This window comes from Lynx rufus, unplaced genomic scaffold (genome assembly GCF_022079265.1).
Source record: "Lynx rufus isolate CCGP_SWC_20201006 ecotype Redwood Valley unplaced genomic scaffold, mLynRuf1.p SCAF_3, whole genome shotgun sequence".
Lineage (NCBI taxonomy): Eukaryota > Metazoa > Chordata > Mammalia > Carnivora > Felidae > Lynx > Lynx rufus.
In genome coordinates this window covers 17,089,693-17,114,062 of record NW_025814845.1, presented here as the reverse complement: position 1 = coordinate 17,114,062, position 24,370 = coordinate 17,089,693, and the positions used below count along the sequence as shown (strand labels likewise).

General features: G+C 38.9%; 1 protein-coding gene across 2 annotated transcripts in view; it reads left to right on the top strand.

Annotated features, from left to right (window-relative positions):
• SEPSECS (Sep (O-phosphoserine) tRNA:Sec (selenocysteine) tRNA synthase) overlaps window positions 1–22,029 on the top strand; it is a 33,993-nt gene extending 11,964 nt beyond the window's left edge. Inside the window, exons 7-11 of one of the 2 annotated variants that reach the window (XM_047091214.1) lie at window positions 5,488–5,617; window positions 5,740–5,831; window positions 17,552–17,645; window positions 19,326–19,416; window positions 20,829–22,029. In XM_047091214.1, coding sequence (XP_046947170.1) covers window positions 5,488–5,617; window positions 5,740–5,831; window positions 17,552–17,645; window positions 19,326–19,416; window positions 20,829–21,132 — 711 coding nt within the window. In that variant the 3' untranslated portion in view covers window positions 21,133–22,029. Of the gene's footprint in view, window positions 1–5,487; window positions 5,618–5,739; window positions 5,832–17,551; window positions 17,646–19,325; window positions 19,417–19,494 lie in introns of both variants that reach the window. The other variant, XM_047091215.1, reaches the window with a different exon arrangement.
• The last annotated feature ends 2,341 nt before the right edge of the window (window positions 22,030–24,370 follow it).

Here is a 24,370-nt window from a genome sequence, read left to right as displayed (position 1 = left end):
TTATACTGTATGAGGATGTGGATAGGTGTTATGCATGTATGGTGTAAGTTACATAATATGTATGCATAATGTTGTGAATCACATACTCAGTTTTGGCACATGTGGTTTGTGTTACATGGGCAAGACTTAACTCACAGATTATCTGTGGTCTTCTCCAGTGTGGTGGTGAATGCTTCTTAGCCAAGTAGATCCTTTCTGGAAAAAAAAATTTTCTTGGAGCATGCTACTATCATCTCTCATATAAATATGGTTTATATGATGGTATTAGCTGATCTGCTTAATTTTTTTTTGATTTTTAATGTTTATTTATTTTTGAGAGATACAGTCCGAGTGCAAGGGGGGTGGGGGTAGGGCAGAGAGAGGGAGACACAGAATCCAAAGCAGGCTCCAGGCTCTGAGCTGTCAGCACACAGCCTGATATGGGGCTTGAACTCACAAACCGTGAGATCATGACCTGAGCCAAAGTCGGATGCCACTGACTGAGCCACCCAGGCGCCCCTGCTTAATTTTTTTACTCAAAGGTTGTACCAGTTAGGATGCAGTTGGCTGCAAGTAAAAGAAACCCAACTCAAATTAGCCTAACCAGTGAGGAAATCCAGAAGTTTACATAACGTCAGAAGTCCAGAGCTGGAGTGGGTGGTAGGCATGTTATGTCAAGGAAGACCATTCACCATTTCTTCCATATCTTTTTGCATTATTCCTGAACTTTTAAAGAACGTTTTCATCACAATTCTAGGTTAGATTATCTCCAATGTGAATGGTAGCGGAGAAAAGCTGTATAATTCTCTACACTGGAAATCTTGAAAAACATTTTATTTCAGTGATTTGTTTTTATGTCTCCTCTCCCTTTCCCCTTTTCCTCTTTAAGTTTTATCAGCCTCAATTCTTTTGAAAGTTAAGCACATCAGCATTACTAAAAGTTCAGAAGAGTGAGGAAGGAGTAGAATATCACTCATAAACCTGTACACTAACAAATACCCTTAATAGTTTGTGTCCACTTTCTTCTCATTTTTATATGTATATTCCTTTTTTACAATAGTGACAGTCGTTGTGTACATTTAGTGTTAACTTTTTTAAACTTAGTGCAAAAAATATTTAATTTTTATAGATTACATTTCTGTATTCTCCACATGCCTGTGAAATCTTCATGAAGATCATTTCAGTGATTCCAAAACATTCACTCAGATATTATATGTTTAACCCAGAAGTGCTTAGTGTTGTGGTGCCCATGGTATAATTTTGAATACTGGAAAATTTGGCGGCATAACTGGAGAGATTAAGACAAAGACAGTGCGTTCCAGGATGTGATGTAGAAGGTGCCAGTGGAAGTGTGCTTCATGAATGCCTGCCTTTGTCGTCCCCTCTCTTCATCGGTGAGGTGAAAATCTTAACCAGAAAATAACACTTTAAGATGGGTGGATGAGTGGTTTTTAAACACAGCTGTTGTATTGTCGCAGATACTGTATTACCTTCTAAAATTAGCATTTCTTAAAAAAAAAAAAAACAGTACTTAAACATTTGAATTTTCCCAAATTGGCCCTTGCAAAGAGAGGTGTTGGTACTGTTGCTTTAAACTAAATAAATATTTGGGTCTTTTTGAGTGCCACTGCTATTTCATGATGTTCTAGAAAATTAAAGTTAGCTTTCATTCATCTCAATAGTTCTTAGTGATATATATACCATTTACTGAGTACCCACCATGCGTCAGGCATCCTCCTGGACTTTTAAAGTTTATTAGCTCAATCCTAACAACTTAAGGTGTACTTATTATTTCTGTTCTATAAATGAAGAAGCAAACTTAGAAGGATTAAGTGACTTGCCCAAGGTCCAGTAGCTACAAAATGGCCCATGTAGTTCAGTGAGGCTTCAAATCCCCATGTTTTCCTTTAAAAAAACAGCGTGCTGAAACTGTAAACACTTCCTTGAGAAGACAGCAGTGTAGTAATCAAACCGTCAGTGAAGAAAGAGCTATAGCTACAGCGTGTCAGCTTATTTATTTATTTTTATTTTAAAGATGCTGCCCCAGGGTGACTTAATCCTCGGCACAGAAAGCATTCTGGTACGCACGTGTCGTTGAAGTCAGCTCTGAACAACCTGTGCTTCTGTTTCTGTGCTAAACTGACTCATTTAGAAGACTGATGGAATATGGATAGTAGGACGGATTAATGGAGAAGGATGTGGTAGAGTCACAAAAATACATAGGATTAATCTTTTTAGAGTCAGAATGGATTGTAAGGCTCCCGAAGTGTGGGAAGCAGTGGCTTCGCTTATTAAGAATTTGAGAAACGCCTTGGATCCTCTGTCTCCTTCTCTCTCTGCCCTTTTGCCCTGCTTTCAAAAATAAGTAAACATTAAAAAACAAAAGAACTTGGGAAAAGTAGGTATTATACTACTTATTCACAGACCTAATTCTCAGTTCATTCAACAAACATTTACAGGGTTTCCCTCTGTGTGCCAGGCATCAGGTTAGGCACTGGGATACAGGGGCGAATACAACAAAATCCTTATCTTCACGGAGCAGAAGCAGACAGTAAACAATAAGTACGACGGGCCTTGATAAATGCTCTGGATCGGGAAGGGGGTATCAGATTAGATGGAGCGATCCAGAAAGCCCTCCCCAGGAAGTAACGTGAGCAGAGCCCCAAGTGATAGGAAGGAGTATGCCACACAGCTCTTTAGAGTCCAGACAGGAAATGACAGCAAGTGCCAGGACCCTGAGACAGGAGTGTGCTTGGCGTATGCAAAGAACAAGGAGGCCAGTATGGCTGGACCAGGGCAAATGAGGGCGGCAGTGGTAGTAAAGAGAAGTGAGGTGTGTCAGCATTTGGGATTTTATCCTTGGTATGGTCGTCAGCCATGGGAGGGTTTTGAGCAGGAGAGTGACGTGTGATTTATGTTTTTTGACCATCGTTGTGGCTACTATGTGAGTAATAGACTGTAGGAAGGCAAGAGTGGAGGGCTGTTGCAGAGCTCACATGAAATACGTTGGTGGCTCAGGCCAGGAGGGTAGCCATTAAGGTGTTAAGAAATGGTTAGATTCAGATGTATTTTGAGAGTGGCTCTCACAGGGTGTACCGATGGATCAGATGTGAGGTGTGAGGAAATGAGAATTCAGAGCCCAAGGCTTTAGCTTGGGCAGTTGGAAGAACGGAAATGCCATGGGAATAAGAGTTTATTTTATAAACCTGGGCTCTTCCTCCAGATTACCTAGGTTTTAGTCCCTGTTGTATCTTGGATTACCTTGGTGACTTCTAGTGAGGTGCTTTAACTGCCTGGATTTGAATCCCAGCTGTGCTGTTAATATTAAGTACACTCCTGACCTTGGGCAGGTCACTTTAGTTTTATTGTCCCTTAATTTTCTCATCTGTAAAATAGCAATTATAGTAGCATCTACCTCATATGGTTATTACAAGGGTTAAGGATGTGAAGTGCTTAGAACAGTACCTGATGCACAGTAGGTTCTCAGTAAATACTGGCAGAAATTATTATATGAACAAGTATCTGTTTTATTTGCTGTTGTTGTCCCTAGAACCTTGGACAATGTTTGGCAGCTGATAGGTGCCCAAATATTTCTTTTGTGAGTAAACAAGGAAATGAATGAGCTGGTAATTGACAACCCTTTCCTTCATAGAACATGCTCGTATGATTCCTGTTTTATTTAAAAACCCTTTCAGCCTTCTGGTATTTTTTTCCTCCTCATTGATATCCTCTGACTTCAGTGAGTGGGTCTAGCTTGCTTTTTCATCTTTTTTGCTAAGCAATTTATCAAACCATACTTGATGGATATTAACTAAACTTACTATGGTAATCACTTCATAATGTATGCATATATCAAATCATCGTGTCGTATACCTCAAACTTCTACATACTGTGTCAATTATATCTCACTAAAGCTGGCATTTTTTCACTTAAAAATATGAAAAAAAAACATACTTCGCTTCCACATTTTTTTGCAAAGTTTCATCTTTTAAAAATATTTAGATATACACTGAATATTTAGATATTCTGTTTCTTTGATAAAACCATTTGTTTTTTGGGAGCCTGTTTGTCTTCTTGCCATGGAGTGTGGTAGTGCCTTTTATGCTCTCTGGGTTTTAGCGGTGAGGGGATTCTAGCAAAGTCCAATGCAGTGGTGGTTCTCTTACACTCCTGTACCTGATTTAGGCTCACGTTTCTCTCAGGAAGCCTTGGACAGTACTGAAGTGTTAATAAAAGACAACTCTTAACTGTTCCTCTTTATTTTTACCTTCTACTACTTTGTGTGCTGTTCAGTTATTCTATTAGTCTTTATATGCTTCTCTCTGTTTTCCTGTGATACAGTGAGATTTTCTTTGATCATAGTTTATGAGGAAATTAGAAGAGTAGTAGGGAAAGGTTGAGATTGAAACAATCATGCAGTAGCTTCCGAAGTAGTCTGCTTCCCTTTCCTGCTTTTGTGTTTCTACCGATTGCCTGGATCTGGTCTCTTAGATTAGGCCAGCTATCTGCTCCTTCTATTCTCCCTGAGATATGGATGTGGAGGGAAAGTGTGAAGATGAAGGTCAAATGTGGTTATATTAATAAGAATGTAGATTGTGAATACAGATTGAAAATCTGTCACTACAGATAAAGGAAAAAAACTATCTTAGTTGAAATTTAGATAGTATCTCTATTTTTAAGAGGAGAAAATTGAAGCACATTAGATAGAAGGTCACAGACTATGTTGGATGGGGGCTAGAACTTAGTTTTTACATTTCTAGTAGGTAAGTATTCATTTTTTCACTAGAATATTAGATTTTCACTTGAAGTTCATTTGCAGTGGAATAAGATCACCTAAGATTATGACATTAGGAAACACGAGTTCTTTAGAAACATTGCCAAGAGTATACAAAAAAGATTCCATTAGTTGATATTAAAAATAAATTTTCTCTCCTGTTGTCTGAATGGTGGTAGGAGCACAGATTGTCGCTTAAAGTGGTCATGCAGGTAGTAGATTATCCAAGCATCAAAGAGAAGTACAGTACTTAAATGTATAGCTAACTGATTGGCAACATGGGTGGCTAACGTCTATTAGATTACGGTGGCCACTCTTGTTTAAAGTTAGTTAATAGTTGTAGGACCCACTGTTGGCATTTATTGTCAAATGGAAGATCACAGATGAGAGACAAGGGAAGAATCGACCGTCTTATCCAACATTAAGGTGAAAAGCTGAGTTCTCACCTGAACTACTACGGAAACGCTGCCTTCCTCCCCAGGGTGTTGTGAGGAGTTAATGATTTGTTTGTATGAAAGCAGGTTGTAAAGTATAAAGTGCTCTTTCACATAAAAGGAGCAGCATTTAAAAACTGATTTAATACTTAAAAATCCTTTATTGGCACTGTTACAAAGAAAATTAGGATATTTGATCTGATATTTCATGCATTGTTTAATGGTATTTACTTGTTAATAGCAGTTGTCGTCTCTTTTTCTAGAAGCCAATCTGTAATACTACATGTTACTTCATTCTAGGGGGCTCGAGTTGGTAGAATAGATGCTTTCGTACAGAGCTTGGACAAAAATTTCATGGTTCCAGTAGGTGGCGCTATAATTGCTGGCTTTAATGATTCCTTCATTCAGGAAATCAGCAAGATGTATCCAGGTAAATAAATCAGTTGCTCTTCAGAAAAAGTAACTAACAAACAAAAATTCCATTTGTACCTAGACCACTATAATAAATTTTAATTTCCCTGCCCTGAATGTGACTTGTTCATCTTATTTCAGGAAGAGCTTCTGCTTCACCTTCTTTAGATGTCCTTATTACTTTATTATCACTTGGATCAAATGGCTATAAGAAGCTATTAAAAGAAAGAAAGGTAAGTTTTCCATTTCGGTACAAAATCATACCCTTGACTAAAATCCTTCCATATTACTGGTGTTTTTGCCTTTTGGTCTGCCACTTGGAAGGCATGGCTAGCTAGTGTGGTCGTAGAGCATTTACTTTGATCTGGAATCACCCCAGGGGGTTTTCGGTGAATCGTTCTCTCCTGTCTGTCCAGATATGGTGAGAGATCTTGGACAAGTGAGTTTGCTTTTGTGTTTTTTGAGAAACTCCTACATCAGAGATTCTTATTAGTTCAGTAAAAATCAGTTCATTTGTCACTTAAAGATAGAGGCCCTTGAAAAACAAACATACAGGTTTGTTTCCTCTTAGTTTTTGGAAGTCTGAAGACTTGTATAGGTGTGAGATGTCAGTCACAGGAGAAAGAACCAGGTCAGAAGTTAGCTAGCTTCTCATTCTAAAATAATAAATTCATCCCTTGTCATTACTGCAATGCTGAACTCATTGGTTATGTTGGCTGTGAAAAGAAAAGTGACATTTGTGCTTGAAAACTAGACTTTGTCTCCAACACTAAAAACTAGCTTTAATTAATTCAGGACAACTCCAGAATTGTAGACAGAGACAGTGTTGGCAGGGCGGGTCAGACTAAAATGTTTTATTCATCTCCCATCTGGGAGAGCTAGCGGCCCCTGGGACAGTTTTTGTATCTGTGTAACTTCCCAACCATCAGTAGCAGTTGTAGTCCCTTAGATTATTAATAGCACTTCACGTATTTTAAGATACTTTATGTATGTTTTGTGGTAGATCCTCTCAACAGCCTTATGAATATGCAACAGAAGTTGAAAAATTTTGTTCCCTGTTTTACTCTAGTCCTCGCACCGCCCCCCCCACCCCCCAAAAAACAGTCCATAGGAAAGTAATTGTTTATATTGTGAGGACCTCTCTTAATACTTACGTGATATGGAAAAAGATGCTCAACATCACACGTATGAAAACCACGGTGAGGTGCCACGGCACACCTCGCAGAAGGAAGCTGGCAGTGCTAGATCCTGGCAAACCTCTCAAGCCAGTAGATCGCTCAGACATTGCTGATAGGAACACAAATGGTACAGCAACTTTGGAAAACACTTTCGCAGTTTTTTATAAAGTTAAACATATGCTACCATATAAACTAGCCAGCCCACTCCTAGTTCTTTACTCAAGGGAAATAAAAATTTATGTCTGTACAAAAACCTATACGTGAATGTCTGTAGTGATTCTATTCAGTATTGCCAGACCCTGGAAACGACCCAAATGTCTGTCATCTGGTGTATAAACAAACTGTGTATATAATACTCAGCAATAAAAAGGAACAAATCACTGATATGTGCAACAAAATAATGGCTCTCAAAATAATGGCCTTATATTAAATGAGATAAGCCATGCTCAAAAGATACATATTAAATGGTTTCATTTGTATGCCATCCTGGAAAAGGCAAAAAACATATCAGGACGGACGGAGAAGAGATCAGTGGTTGTCAGAGTCTTGGGTTGAGCGAGGGGACTCATGGGGTAGTAAACTGTTCTGTATCTTGAGAGTGGGAGTGTTTTCATAACTGTATATGTTTGTCCAAACTCATAGTCGTGAACCCCTGAAAACTGGGCCTCCGAAACTTTACTGTATGTAAATGATGCCTCAATAAACCTAACAAACATTTCCAAATGATTTGACTAAAACTCCAGTTTGATCAACTCCCCGAAGTGATCATCACGGTAATAGATTGTTGTAGTTAAGAGAAGACCTCGGGGCGCCTGGGTGGCGCAGTCGGTTAAGCGTCCGACTTCAGCCAGGTCACGATCTCGCGGTCCGTGAGTTCGAGCCCCGCGTCAGGCTCTGGGCGGATGGCTCGGAGCCTGGAGCCTGTTTCCGATTCTGTGTCTCCCTCTCTCTCTGCCCCTCCCCCGTTCATGCTCTGTCTCTCTCTGTCTCAAAAATAAATAAAAACGTTGAAAAAAAATTAAAAAAAAAAAAAAAAAGAGAAGACCTCAACAAATCTTCCAAGGAGCCTTTTCCATATGACAGAGGAGACCTGTTTATAGATGAGCAAAACTATCACCTGTTTGTATTGTTCATATGAGAGTTTAGTTGTATTAAGTGCCCGTGGGTCTTAGCTCTCCTACAACTGGTTGTTTTACTATGGAAAAGGCATTTGAACTTGCAGATTTTTTGTGAGGTGTTTCTGTCATCCTCATTTTTACGGGAGATGGAAGGATAAATAATGTGTCTGAGGTAAATTGTGGGCCATGGGTTTAACGCTAGGCAATTGGGCCTCTGACCCTCTATCTTAACCTCTAAACTCTGCTGCTTTTTTCCTATATGGATAAGTAATCTAGCCTGGTAGCTGTGTAGTTATCTTACATAGCTATAAATCTGAAGACTTATGTCTACCAATACGCAAGGGAGGCAAAGGCAATGAATGAATTTAGCAACGCTGGCCAAAAAAGCTCAGTTGTATTTTAGAAAGGATATAAGGTATTTGGAGCGCCTGGGTGGCGCAGTCGGTTAAGCGTCCAACTTCAGCTCAGGTCACGATCTAGCAGTTTGTGAGTTTGAGCCCCACGTCAGGCTCTGGGCTGATGGCTCAGAGCCTGGAGCCTGCTTCCGATTCTGTGTCTCCCTCTCTCTCTGCCCCTCCCCCGTTCATGCTCTGTCTCTCTCTGTCCCAAAAATAAATAAACGTTGAAAAAAAAAAAAAAAGAAAGGATATAAGGTATTTGTACAGAATCGCAGTTGATGGGGAGCTGCCCCTCCCTGACTCCAGGTGATCCCAGTGGGACTGTCAGTGACAGTGTTCTTTCCTCCTTTTGTCGGAGCGGTGGGCATATGACCCGGCTAGCTTGGTTCACAGGTGGGCATGTGGAGGTCGGTTCCTTCCAGCAGACTTGATAGAGTCTTGAGAGAGAGGGGGTTTGCTGCTTTGGAGATAGTAAACTGTAAGCATATGATCTTATTACTCACCTGCCATACTTCTGGCCTCACCAAGAAAGCCTTCTTGGGACTAGAAAATCTAAGAGGGAAAACAGAACTAAGAATCATCTGAGTTTCTGGATCCAGCCATGCCTCCTTGTAGACTTGGCTGTAGATGAACCAACAAATTCCCTTTTTTGTTTTAAACTGACTTCTGACACTGATACTTGTGATTCCTCTTATGCCCTTGAGTCCTTCCTAATGTTTCCCAACATTCATTTCCTCCTTTTCCCTTCCACTGCTACCGCTCCCTAGCTCAGGCCCTTACCATATCTACCCCTGGATGGCTACAGGAATTTACTAATTCTCCTTCTAATCTGTAGCCTACTCTGTTTTGCTGTGTTGTAAATGAGTGTGCCAGGTCAATACTTTAAAGTTTTTCAAGTTATTCTGCTTTGAGTTCTGGTTGCCTGCAAGACAAAGCTTACCCTGCCATCATGATCCTTTATACTCTGGCCCCCACATTATGTTGGCAGTATTGGACCTTGCTTGTTCATTTATTCAGGCAAAGAAATGTTTATGCTTAGGCCCTAAGGTTAAATTCACCAGTGAGACTCACGTAGTCTCTACCCTCATGGAAGTTATAGTCGGGGGAAATCTAGATGTTAAATAAATAATTACAAATCTGTTTGGCTTTATGTAAGGACAAGCAGAAGATATGAGAGCATGTTTCACCCAACCCAGCTGGGGCACCTAACCCAGTTTTGAGAGGGTTGGGGAAAGCCTCCCTGACGAAGTGGCATCTGTTCTATGAAGGTACAACTTGTGCATTTATTATTAGACTCTTATGGTGTCATCATAAATTAGACTCGATGGCTAAAATACCTGTACAACTCTTACAGGGTATTTTTTTAAAAGTTTTTATTTATTTATTTTGAGAGAGAGAGTGCAAGCAGGGAAGAGACAGAAAGAGAGGGGGAGAGAGAGAGAGATAGGGAGGGAGGGAGGGAGAGAGAGAGAGAAAGAAAGAGAGAGAGAGAGAAAGAGAGAGAGAGAATCCCAAGCAGGCTTCACACTGTCAGCGCCTGATATGGGACTTGATCTCAGGGACCTGTGAGATCATGACCTGAGCCAAAAATCAAGAGTCAGGCACTCAACCAACTGAGCCACCTAAGTGCCCTACTTACAGGATATTCTAGACTGAGTCTAGAAAGCAAAGTCCTATGCGGTTCCAAGAGAGTTTGTTCTAGATCACTTCATAAAATTAACTTTCCTTTATGATAAATTCAGATTCAGTAAGTCTGGAGTGGGGCTAAGACAACTGCATTTTTACACTTGATCTTAGCCAAAAGGCCAAGAAGCGCTAGGACAACTGCATTTTTAAGAAACTTCCCTGATAAATCTGATGCGCATCCTAGTTTGAAACCCATTATTTTGGAGGCACACAGGTCACTTGTATCTATAACAGAAACTTGGAGAAGAAACATAACTTTTTAGCATTTTAGTACATAGGTAGATAATATTTTATGGATTTTGAGATGGACTATATAAATATCCCAAAATACCAAAGGTTTAAAAATATAACTTGTTAGTTATCTGTTTCTGATCTCTTTAGTTGTCCTAGTTATAGTCCTTTCTTGTATTGTTGTTGCTCTTTGCCTTCTAATGGTCCCTCTGCAGATTTGGCTAAAAATTCATTTTTGGAAATATAAGATCTCTGAGAAGACTATTACATCAAGTTTTAGGTTAGACATTTAAAGATTATTGTTTATCATATAGATAGAAACTTTTAAAAATTTTTTTAAATATATGTTTATTTTTGAGAGAGAGAGAGAGAGAGAGAAAGAGAGTGGGGGGAGGGGCAGAAAGAGAGAGGGAGGCACAGAATCTGAAGCAGGCTCCAAGCTCTGAGCTGTCAGCACAGAGCCCAACACAGGGCTTGAACCCATGAACCATGAGATCAGGACCTGAGCTGAAGTCAGATGCTTAACCAACTGAGCCAGCCAGACGCCCTGAAACCTTAAAAATTTTTATATGCTGGTACAGTATCAAATAAGTGTACTGTTCAGCATTTCCTATTTCTGTTCTTCAATTGAAACTATATATGATAATAGCTAATAAAATTATGTATTTGCTGTAATAAACTAATATCAGTCTTGAGTGATTTTGTAGTTAAGTTTATTTAGCTAGCATGTTAAACTGACTATCTGAGTGCATACCCCCCAGAAATCACCATCAGGGGTGTGAAATGAGACTTGGTCCTTCTGGACGGGGAGTCTGGGAGACTAGTGTCCAGCCTGGAGCTTGCATTCATCCCTCTGGGCTTAGCGTCCTTTGCTTGAGGCGCTAGATGCTCTTCAGATGTTGGTTGAATGAACTAACGGGAGGTGTTAGGGAACACCTAGGTTTACTTTGGCGTGGTCATCTCTTGTTTTACGCAGAATAAGTATCTTCCAGTTAGAGAGCAGATAATTTTTGATACTGACGTTATGAACTAGATGTTCTCATAGGAATATTTCTCAGTATTTCTCAATACTCACCATAACTTGTGAAAAGGAACGAGTTAAAATGGTGATAACCTGTGGTGTGTAACAGGTGCTATATCAGGCTACTCCTCTTCCAAATGTATTTCCTTACCATAGGATTTTGGAATTGTTGATCTTACAGGGGCTCTGTCATCTTTTTGGAATCTAAGAATTTCTGTGATGCCATGGTTCTTCTGACTTCTGACATTTAGGGTTTGACTTTAAATTTTTCACTTACATTTAGATGATTCCAAACACCCTTGCGTGTGTACAGTTTGCTCAGCATAGAAAATCCACCTGCCTTGAGAGTGACCTGTAGGAATATGTAGCTTAACAAGTGAATAGATCCAGCAGGTAGCCCCGCTCTGCTTCTCATTGGGACTTTGTTCTTTGTTAATCATCGAACAAATATTTTATGAGACTAATTTTATGTCTGGTGATATTTACAAGTTGGATGGCTCCATCTCAGATGTCAAGAAGTACCTGTCTTTGTAACATCCGGAACTTTTTTTCTTTTCCTTTTATCTGGATGGAATAGAGTGGAATGCACAGGACGACAAGAATAGGATTATAGCTATGGGGTGTTGGCATGTGTCTATGAGAGTCCTGCCAGCTAATGTTAGTTATTTTAACCAGAAAACTCTTTTAGGAGGGAAAAGTAGGTGGGTGGAAAGTTGGCATTTTTATGAATGTTTGCTGTATGTCAGGAGCTCTGCTAGGTTTATTATATTCATTATTTCATGTACGACTTAAAGCAAGTTTATGAGGTAGGTATTATCCCCATCTTACAGATAAAGTTGAGGCTCAAAGAAGTTAGGTACTTATCCAGAGAGCACAAGAAATGCCAAAAATGCCACTGAAACCCAGGTCTGTGCGGTTCTAACGCCTCTGCGCTTTGTGTCTTAACCACTCCCTTCCCACTGCTTCCAGTCGCTCGTCCAGCACTGGGGGCACGGTTTCCTGCTCTGTGCTAGGCATCAGAGCCATAAAAATGATGATCTCGCGACCCTCTCTTCTTCGCTACTGGAGGTATGCAAAAACCTCAAAGACTAATGTTTAAAATTCTTTGTGTAGAATTTCTTAGAGACCGCCTGTAGTAGTAATCTTCAAAGTATTAAAGTACTCCTTTGAGAACCCTGTCATTGTGAGTGAATAAAAGTTTACTCTTTAACAACTTCATTCAACAGGCAGGGCTCTTCACTGAAAAATCTGGATGTCCTCCATGAGCCCTAATTGCATGTATGTGGCATAAATATTGTTTTTTTATTGGATTTGTTGCAGAAGTAAGGGCCTCTTTTGTTTAAATGGACTTGCTTTTGAACTGTGAAAATTTAATCGTGATAGTTTATCGGTTCGGCTCTGGAGAAGCTGAGGCAAAGTTATTTTGCTTCAGCCGGAGCTATTTATATACCATCACTGAGAGCTCCTTTTTATATTATCGGTGTTATTGCGTACTAAAAAAGGAGTGTTAAAAGAAAACTTAGGATTTTTTTTTTATTCTGTGCCCTTATTCACCACAATGATATTTTTAGAGGTTATTTCATCTAGTATATCTCTTCAGAAAGCGCTTTATCTTTTCACAGTAGAGGCAGACAAGAACTCAGCTTGAAGCCATTCCTTCTCAAGCCTTCTTTTTTGAAGTGTGAAAGGATCAGAGAGAGTGGCACTCGGAGTGTGAATTGAACCTGTGCCCTTAGCCCCTTCCTGATCAACATTCTGCTTCACTGAGGGGAGAGATGGCCATGAACTTAACTGAAGAACCCTTTGAGAAAGGGGTTAAAATTTAAGACACCATTTCTATGGGTTTCTCTCTGCAAAAAGAAGGATCAGTCTTAGAAGTTTCTCCTGACTTCTCTTTGCTTCCAGAGAAGGCCAGCATTCTGCTTAGCTTTCCTTCTAGAAGAGTGCTTTGCTGAACAGGGCACGTGCATAATCATTCGTCATTGCAAGTATCTGCTGAGTGGGGCCAAGGGTGGATAAGGAGTGACAGCGGAAGGGCCGCTCCAGTGGCCAGCGCTTGCTAGCTGGGCTTGGAAGACCAGCTAAGTTCTGAAAGAACATCAGACATACAGCTTCAGATGCTGTTCTCTAACAGAGCTAAGCTTGGGAACCTGAGTAGATTTGCAGCCCTAGAAGTGGAGTAGTTGAATTTCCACCAGAGTGTCAGATCTCAGGCCTGGTTATGGAGCCTCCACAGAGGAGTTTGAAAGCAGGGCGTTAGCCTGAGATGTAGGGCCTGCTGAGGGCACCCAGGTCCTTGCCGCTGGCCACGGCCAGAGCAGCACGTTGCATTCCGTGCTGGCATGTGCACACGGGGACCTCCGTGTGCATGGGTCTGTACGTGCGGTCTCTTGTCGCCTATCCTTTCATGGTACCATGGATGTGTTAGACCACTTGTTACGTTTCCCTTTCAATCTATTACCTACTTTGTAAGACATATTATAATAATTTCTGAAGCTCTGTTTTCATCTTATCTTGTAACAAGAAACGGTATGTTTTGAAAACATTACATAAGACATTTTCCCTTAAAAGTCAGTGAATTATGCACATTTGGGGGTTATGGGGAGGGATAGGCTAAACTTTGGGCTTTACAGCTGCAAATCAATTTACAAAAGGCCATGTGAAAGATAATGCTTAATATAATTCAGCTTCCCTTCCATTAACATCTTGAACTATGGTGTAAAGTTTTGTATTTTTATTCTAGAAATATAGCTGACATTAGCATTCAGGTATGCAGTTCAGTTTATGTCTAGTGAAGAGTCTTTTAAAATTAAGTTAAATACAGCACAAAAGACATAGAAAATCAATAATATTTCATTTCTTTTAAGTAAGATCTTTCTATATACATTTGCTTTGGGTACTTATAAATTTCTCTCTTTACAGAAGTATTTTATAATAAATGTCAGTTATAGATTTAACTGCGGCAAAAAAATAGTGCAGGTTTTGTAGTACCTTTAATATATCAGGAAAAAACTGCTTAGCTAAGTAGTAGTGTAGGAAATAGTGGTACAGCCTTCCAAATGATATTTTTTAAATGTAGTGATATTAATGGGAGAACATTGAGGGCCTTAACCTGTCAGATATTGTAGGACTCAGTATATTGCACGTTAAGATATTTAAGCTTCTTTGCTTATTGGCTTACCTATCATAACCCTTTACACGAAATATTTGCAGATGGATGTGAACTTGACTCACAGATGTTTTCTTTTTTGTGTAATTACTCCCATACTCGTTATATGTAAGATTTAGTTACCTTAGCATTATGTTTGTAGTCTAAAGATGTACCTTAGCATTATGTTTGTAGTCTAAAGTTTTAGGTAAAACTGATTTCTAGTGATATTAGCAATCAGTAGAACTGGTTAAAAGTGATTTGTTAAAGTATTAGAAATTGAGTATTAGGAGAATCTCAGTTTTTTAATAGCCATGTATGCATCAGTAAGTTTAAAAGCACCCTCTAGGGGTGTTACTAGGGAAACATTTCCTCTTTTTTTGGAAATAGCTAAGTACAAATAAATACATACTAATTACTCGTCAGGCTTCTTATTTTACGAGTGTGTTCACATTGGTGATTCTTGGGGTACCCATACTGGATAGAATAATATTTTACATTTGTCCTCACCACTGAAGTGAGTATTTTGCTGTTACTCTTAGGGTGGAAAATGTAGGAGGCTAATAAAAGGCATTTCCTAGCTATCAGATTTGTTTCTGCTTATGAGAAGTTGAATTTGAGACTAAGAGAGTTAGACAGACAGTTGCAAATTAAGACTTCGGTGTATAATATAGATGATGAAAAATCAGCAGTTAACATCTAAATTAAAATGTGACTGCTTTTTTCTTTTTTAAGCAACACAGAGCATTTGGATTAGTGACCTAGTTACTTTATAGTAGATGAAAATATATAAATGAAATCCAGAAATTCTACTGTTCATTAATACTGGTATAGTACTAAAAGATTAGGAATTGTTCCAGTTGTCAGAAAAACTCTTGATCTTTGCATTCCATTTGATTCTCTTACTGTTTCACCTTCTGAAATGAATATCAGAACGGTAGTTTAAGAAGGAGGGGCCAAGAAATCTTTATATGTCTAAGAAAAGTTGCCTAAACAGCTCTTTACAGTTTGCAAGTGGTGATGACATTTGCCTCCTTAATTATTTCTCTACATTATTTTTTTTGTTGTTTATTTTTGAGAGACAGAGAGAGAGAGCACAAGTGGGTGAGGGGCAAAGAGAGAGGGAGACACAGAATCCAAAGCAGGCTCCAGGCTCTGAGCTGTCAGCACAGAGCCTGACGTGGGGCTCAAACTCACAAACTGCTAGATCATGACCTGAGCTGAAGTTGGACGCTTAACCGACTGAGCCACCCAGGCGTCCCTACTCTGTTTTTTAAAGAAAGAGAAAGGTTTATTACATCTAACAGTAACATTTCCTCATAACTTCATTAGATATGGCCAATATGGATGTTAAGTTTTCTAATATAAAAAAGTCAGTTTATTTTAGTGATCTAGGATTTCACAATTCTGACATGCTGAGACAATTGATCTTATATAATAGCCTAAAAATTTAAGAATGACTACTAGTTTAAAAATTTTTTTCAGGTCAGAGCACAAAATATACTGTGTAAAAAAAATGTTTGTGGTCTTAAGTAGACTCATTAATAATTAACAAACTTGGTAGGACTTTTCTTCTTCTTAATCTTAACAGAAGATGGATTAAGTAGAATCAGACTATCCAACCCTTACCTTAGAGAAAACTGAAGCACTTTTTGCAGCCTTCGAAGTAGGAGAAGTATCATTTCCTGCTGTCTACACCTGGTACTTTGTTGGCCCTTGGCCCTTTAGTGTATCCATAGAGTTTATGTGTTTTGACTGTGACTGGAGGAGGTCAGGGCAAATGGGCTTCTTCAGGAAAGACTTATTTGGTCAGATTTTTATTTCAACACTTTATAAAGAGCTTACTAGAAGAAAGTATAATTTTAGGTCAAACAGTTGCCAATTTAAGATTTATTTATTTTATTAGACTTTATTAAACTGCTTACATACATGTGCACATGGAACTATACTTATAAAATATTTTTATTTTATTTTCTACTCTTAGGTATACATTATTTTCCAGAGTAGGACCAAGAACACAATTTTTTTTTGTTTTGAGTTGCTATGTTCTTTTGAGTTGAGGGAGTTGTTAATATTGAGTTTGTGCATTTTGAAGGAAATGCATTTTAAACTACTTTTTCCTATGTTACGTACATACTAAAAGTACGGCACGTTTTTCTTGGTGTTTGGAAAACAGTAGCGAAGAACACAAAGTCCCTGCTTTCAAGTTTTCCCATTCGAGTAGGTAGTCACAGGAAGTATTCATTTAAGCTAATAAATAAGGTAATTTCAGATTGTGATAAGTATAGTGAAGAAACCAAAATAGGTAGTGGTTGTAGGAGGGAGACCGGGAGGACTTTAATAGGCAAATAATAAAGGGAGGGCTTATCGAACGTTCTGGGAGAAGCACTGTCTTGTGTCTAGAGGAAGCAGGCGCAAAGGTTCTTATACCAGAATGAGCTTGCTGTGTTTGGTGGTTGCAAAGAAGGCTGATGTGGCTGTCGCTGTACTAAATGGGGGGAATGACAGTTGCTGAGTTGGGCACATTGGCTGGGCTAGATCATTTGGGGCCTTAATAGGTGAAGAGTTTGGGTTTTCAGTACTTACAGACGGGAATCATTGAGAAGGACATGATCTGATTTATGCTTTTCAGACTGCTCTGGCCTCTGCATGTAGAACAGATTGTAGAGGGGCAGGGAAGTCGACAGAGAAATCATTTGGAATCTACTGCTGTGGTCCAGGGGAGAGGGTGATGGCAGCTTGGACCAGAGTGGTAGCCCTGGAGGTTCGGAAGAGAGGACGGATTTGTGATAGCTCCATAATATCCCCAAAGCAGGAAATATGCCGGTCCTTTGCCTTCTTCACCTAAATCCTGTGATTTCTGATAATTGTGGCGGCTTTGAATCTCGCTATATTGTATCAAAGGAAAGAACTGGCTCCCAGGGCACAGAAATGAGTTAATTTACAGCACAGATACCACACCAAACAGATTTTGTTTTATTAAATCTGGCAAGTTTCAGTAAGCATCCATTTGATTTTCTTTAAATGTAACATTTTGGGGACATCTGGCTGGCTCAGTCAATAGAATGTGCGACTCTTGATCTTGAGGTTGTGAGTTTGAGCCCCATGTTGGGTGTGGAGATTGCTTAAAAAATCTTTAAAAAAAAAATAAATGTAACATTTTATTGTTGCAGGAAATGTTTTCATATTTGTCCAGCCAACTAAAGAAGCTGTCAGAAACCTACAATGAAAGACTGTTGCATACACCTCACAATCCCATATCTTTAGGTAATATATTTTTCTTAAGAAAAAAAAAAATCAGTGCTTCATAACCATCCCCAGCAGGGACCTGGTATTTCTAGAAAGAGTATGAATTCTTTCTGGTTACAATGATATTTCTAAATTCATTACATTATTAATTTGTAAATTGAAAAGGTTTAGTTAGCCTTTAGAAATGCTTTAATGTATTCCTGAGATGAAAAACCATACACTGGAAAGAATCCAAATCAATATTAGAATATACAGAAAAAGATACTTTGACTCCTGCTTCTAACCAAAATAATTTAGTCACTAGTAAGAACTCTATAAAATTTTTCACCATTTAACAAAACACCATAATATTAAAAATTAAATCTATATTGTTTTTAATGCTGTGATTGTTTTCCTGATTGTCTTTATGTTAGAGAACTCCATATTTATGATGATTTCCTTTGTAAAAGGACTATATATTTTTGTTATGTAGTACAAAGGCTACTAACAGGTTAATATGAATGTTGACTTTTATGCATTTAGCTTTTAAGCTTCATAATTCTCCCTTTTGCAAATATATATATATAGTGGAATGTTTCATATTTCATGCATATCTGAGGAAAGTAAGGAAACAATCATTTGTAACTGAAGCCTTTTGCAGGAGTTGGCTTCCATGGAAAATATATAATATATATTAAATATTTAAAAATATATTAAATATATATATTAATATATAACAAATTATATATGCCACCAATATATAATAAAACCCATCCCATTTAGTCCTTTGCTGGTTTATATTACAGAAGATGATATGGTATGATTTTGAATCACAACTCTGCTATGTACTAACCTCTCACCTCCTTTCCCCTATCTATATAAAATAGAGACAGTGATCCCTCACATGCAAAATTGTTAAAGAATGGTTGAGATTGTAAAGTATCTAGTGTGGGAAGTCAAGTCCTCAGGAAATGATAGCTAGTAGTGGTGGTGAGAACATAGTTTACTCATGTAACCTCAGAAAGATTATTCTCATTTGTATATGCAGAAGTTGATCTTACATAACCTTATGTATGTGCTGAAAATATCCCACATTCTCATTTTATAAGTTCTTAAAACATGGTTGAATTTGAATAAACTGCCATATTGATCATGTCATCGTTCCATCTATTTAATTGGAATGTTCACTCTTCAGAAGGGTGATCCGGAAATTCTGTTCTGATTCTGAGTATGTTCGTTTATATTAACAAATTTTTGTCTGCATTTATTAAGATTTATTAAGTGCATTAAAGTGAAATCATGCCCCTTGACAATGAATAAAAAGTAATATCTCCATGCCAGTTACAAAAAGACGAAGAATGTAGGATTCCTTTTGTATGAGGTACTTAGAGTAGTCAGAATCCTAGAGACAGAAAATGGAATGGTGGTTGCTGGGGGTCTGGAGGGGAGGGGAGAATGGAGGTACAGTGTCCCAGCCTCGCAAGATGGAAGGAGTGACGAGGATGGGTGGTGGGGATGGTCGCACAACAGTGTGGGTGTGTTTAACACCGCGGAGCTGAACACTCAAAAATGGTTAAGATGCTAACATTTTATGTTATGTGTCCTTTAACACACACACGCACACACACGTAAGTCAGGTCTCCCTCATTAAGTACTTTTTTTCTGAGTGAGTTTGTGCTGGTGAACCAAAGTACATTGGGATCCTTTATCCTCTTTCAGCCATGACACTTAAGACACTAGGTGAAGACGAAGACAAAGCTGTCACTCAGCTTGGCTCAATGCTGTTTACCAGACAGGTGTCTGGAGCCAGGTGAGTGTGTCTGAAAGAGGCTGGATTTATTTGGCTTTTCCAAGCTCCCTGTAATAAAGTACCTTTCCTTAACAATAGTCCCCCATGTATATGCTGAGCTGCATCTGAGGATTCGTCATGAGTGAAAGAATGAAGAGATGGAAAACGTGTTGTGCTATGAAAGCTCGCCTGTGGAAGGCCCACGCCGGAAACAGCCTCAGGGAGATCGGGATCTTGTCTGTTTCGTAGAGCTACAGAAACAAAGTTACATCGCCTGTCTCTATACATTTTTATCTTTATTTTCCTTTGTTAGATAATCTTCAGTGGTGTCACGTCAGGGTATTAGAAATAAGTCATCTTCATTACTAAATTTAGATGAAAACATTTTTAAGGAGAAGCCCATTTCCTGAACTAAAAAGGTTATGCAATTCTTGTCTAAGTGCTACCTTTGAAAAGTGTACTTTTTTCTCTTATAGATACACGGCTTAAAAATGAATTTCATTTTTCATTTTATATTTGATGAGGTCAGAGAAAAATGACTTGAAAAGAAATATCTTGCCCTAAGTACTCTTCTTTACATGCTTCTATGAAAGCATTTCTCTCTTGACTACCAGAGATTAGAGATTTCACATCAAAGGACAACTTTTTAAAAGAAAAAAATCTTAGATTAATTCAGCTTTTACCTTGATGAACTCTGTCTATACACAGCATAGTTTTGACACTTCTAAAGTGGTTTTCTTAGCCTTGCTTTTAGTGTCGCCAGTATTTGTCTTTTTGTTTAGATTGACCTTAATTGACTTATTTTTTTGAAAGAAATACTGGTAGAAATCTGCTTATATCAAGTTTGCTAATGAAATCTAGCTTAAGAAATGCACATGCCATTGCGGAATATACTGATTGCTGACCACCATCCACTGTGAGCGGGTGCATAGTTTTTTCTGGATCTTTGCTTTACAGCTCTCCATTGCACAGCACAGATCAGATGGGTGTGATTTTAGTTTGTTGATTTTTTGAGGCAATACACAGTTAACCAAAGTGGTTTGACTTACAAATTTCAGTATTTCATTAAGGTAGGTATATGTGAAGTCAGATTCCATAGTTGGTACCAAAACAGAAATCATTTTCTTTTTTCTCTTTGAAGAAGGTACAAAGGTATTTGCAATTCCTAGAGGTTATGGCTCTTTAATAGAAGATAAGTGAGCGGTACTCTCCAGGCAGTACTTTTCTATGTAAAATAGCGGTGTATTGCATAATTTTATTTTAAGGCTGCCACAGTGTATTTTCATGATTTATAAATCAGGTCATGATTTATGACTGTTTTTAAACTTCTCAATAAGTAGATACAAGGCTTAGTAACACAGATATCTTTTGTTTATGAGTGATATTCTGTTAGCATCACCAGACATTAAATTGCTAAATCTTTTCTCTTTCAGGGTTGTGCCTCTTGGGTCTGTGCAAACCGTGAGTGGCTACACTTTCCAAGGCTTTATGTCACATACAAATAATTACCCTTGTGCTTACCTAAATGCTGCCGCAGCCATTGGAATGAAGACGCAGGATGTGGACTTGTTCATAAAGAGACTTGACAAGTGTTTAAAGGCAGTAAGGAAAGAACAAAATAAAGAGAGTCATGTGTCTGGAGTTGACAATTATGACAGAACTGAAAATGTGGATATTGAAGAAATGGCTTTAAAACTAGATAATGTGCTTCTTGACACATACCAGAATTCTTCATGACATGTGAAAGGTTTCTCTTTGATAATTTGAAAGAAGTGACGAGGCTGCAGTACAAATAAGCGGTTTAAAGACAAGACCTTAGGTTTTTGAATTGAGAATTTCGTGGAGAATGTTTGGTGGAGAACTAGAATGCGATCGGAGCTAGTCGCTGATGACTGTTAGGTTTTTTACTCTTAGACTGCCTCAGTCATTATGATCCTTAACAGATAATACACAATTAACATTTTCCTAATTGTTATCCTATCTGTCAGTTACGCATTACGATTCCGATAATTCTTACAGGACAGTAAAATTACTTCTTGATTGCTTTCGAAATGTGTAGACTGCTTCCTTCTAACCATTCTCTACCATTCACACACAGATTACTTATGTTTCTGGTCACAGAGAAGGTAGAAAGATTTGATGCTACTATTTACAAGACGTTGATGTGTCTAAGTCACAGTATGCCTGCAAAATGGACATTGCCCAGGGAAGCAGAGTCAAGCTTTAGTTTGCACTCGGTAGCAATGTCTCTCCACTGGGTATGATTTGCTTATATCTAACCAACATCTGGGGACATTTTTGGTTGTCACAACTTGTGGAGTGCAGTCGACATCCAGGGGTTGAGGCCAGGGGTGTACCGTCAACACCATACGATGGACAAGACAGCGTCTCCAGACAGAATTATCCAGCCCCGAATCTCAGTGGTACTGAGGTCAAGAAATCCTACTCTAAAGTAAACGAACTCCTCAAGTAAAGAAGTTTGCCATAGCAACTTTAATTATTCAGTAGTGCTTCAAAGAAGAAAGCTCTATAAATGTTATCAAATTATACAGTGTTAGACTCTTTTTTTAAAGCGTATTTATTTATTTTGAGAGAGAGAGAGAAAGCATGAGTGTAGGACGGGCAGAGAGAGAGAGGGAGAGAGAGAGAATCCCAAGTAGGCTCCAAGCTGTCAGTGCAAAGCCCAACAGGGGCTTGAAGCCACAAACTGTGAGATCGTGACCTGAGCTGAGGTCAAGAGCCAGATGCTTAGCTGACTGAGCCACCCAGGCACCTGTACAGTGTCAGACTCGTAAGCAATAACCAGGGTTACCGGTTGTAAACATGAGATTATATGGCACTTGTTCATTTCCCCATTTGGGCAAGTGAAACTTTATTCCGCTGTTTTTGCTTTAAGCGGCCTTTGTATGTTGTTTATTTCGTTCAGGTGTTGTGCACGGCCATTATCAGGAGTGGTTAACCTGGGAATCTGGGGACGTATTTTTGCTGGGGAGATGAAAATGTTGTAGGAGGATAAACAGGTGTGTTCTCCCCTCCCTGCCCACACACGCTCAATTTCTGAGTCTGCTATTCCAGACTTACCGGCTATCACAGTTATTTGTGTTGTTTATTTTTAAGAACTAGACTATGGTCTCAAAGCCCGAGGGATTAGTGAAGTCTCCGAACACCAAAATGCCAAAGCCGTGTTTCTCAAGACCTGCCCTGTGGAGCCGTGTTCCTAGGAGGTGCTCACGGGGATAAATGTTCAGAGGCAGATAATCTGGGGCCCTTGCAAGCCTGCCTATCGGCACATGAGAGGCTCTAAGAACTGGTTGGAAACGAGCTGGAGTGTGTCCTTATCCGAAGATGAAACCCCTATTTTCAGTTAGACGCCTACTGACATCCCACTGAACATGCTTTTGAGAACACTGCAGTCGAGAATGCTGCCTTTGTTTCCGGGTTGTCTTTTTCCCTGTTGATTTGGTAGAGTGTAAACTGCGGTAAACACGAGCTCAGAGGGATGCCACTCCCATCAACGTGGAAGTTAAAGTACTTTGACACTAGCTTGACAACCTTGGAAGTCAAGGCTGTGGAGATAAAGTACTCAATTATAAATATTGTAAAGGTTACTTTTAAATTATTGTATCCTTGGGGTTCAAATATTTTAGCTATAGCTCCAATAATACATTTCAGAGGAGTAAATCCTGGATTAAAAGGTTGTGTGAGGCTTTTTTTTATGTGAATTTGGGACCGAGTTGTAGAACCAATAAAGCGGAAGAGCCCCAGCGGACCCTCAGGGGTCCACGAGAGGGGATGAAGAGATGTTGCAAATGTACGCGCTGGCGGCACGGCTTAACTGGACACATGAGCCAAGGTTGTTTTATAGAACAAGTGATCTGTATTGTGTGCTCATCATTTAGCTGGAGAAGGCCAGAGCCGAGAGACCAGCAAATGTTTTCTCATCTGCAGTGTATCAGCACTTCTTGGGCTTCAGCTGCTGAATAGATAATAATTCTAATTGAAGATAAATTACATGAACCCACATGTGAATGATAGATGTGTTGTAACATTTCATTCCTGGTGCATAAAATCAGCTGCAGTTTTTATTATTAGTTCTTTCTTTTCAGAGGTTTTGGAATAACAGCCCTATTCCTGCTGGTTTAAATCTGACCTTGAGGTCCTGGAATTCACGAGAGTTTTTGAAGGGGTGTCGTAGGTTTCCTTTGCTCCCAGCCAAGCATCATTTTCACTCACTCTCGCCCATTTTCACGTGTAAGTGTAAAAAAGTATACACGTACAATTATTTATTTTAAATTATTGGTACCATTGGGTAAGCCTCATAATTGGCCTAGTTACCCTTGAACTGTGGCAGAGGGGCATCGGCTGATAGATTTTCCGGTCATGACCCATCTGCCCTTATTAAGGCTCTCAGGTAGAGTTTTTGGAGTTTGGTTCTTAAAGTCACTGGACTGTGGTAGTCTTCCCAGAAAAGAAAATTGAGTAACACAGAATATTCTTTAGGTCACTACACAATGTGTTACTTATACGCACAGCAGGGAAAGGTATTTTAAAATCCAGCTCTCAATTTGGCTCCTATGTCCTCTGTTGATGAATTCTTGCTCTATCAGGGAATGATATGTGATACCAGCCTTAGGAACTCGGTGTTCAACTATAAATCTTTCTATTTAGCTTTTTGTATTAGTTGAATGAAGTTATAGAGTGTGAATTATTGACTACAGTTCTGTTCAGCCAGTAGGCACTTGATATACACAATGGTAAATTTAAATATAAATTAAGTTTTTTCTGGTATTTCTCCCCAGCACCCCAAAACACTGTCATTGAGGCCTAAGCTCTTGGATGTGTTTTTATTTCTAGACTATATACCTATGATAGGTGTAAAATTTAAATTAAATAAAGGCAAATTTTTTTAACCAGTGATATTGCTTTATTCTTGAATTAGTAGCTCATCACGAGAATCAAATTCTTGTGTTCTTTC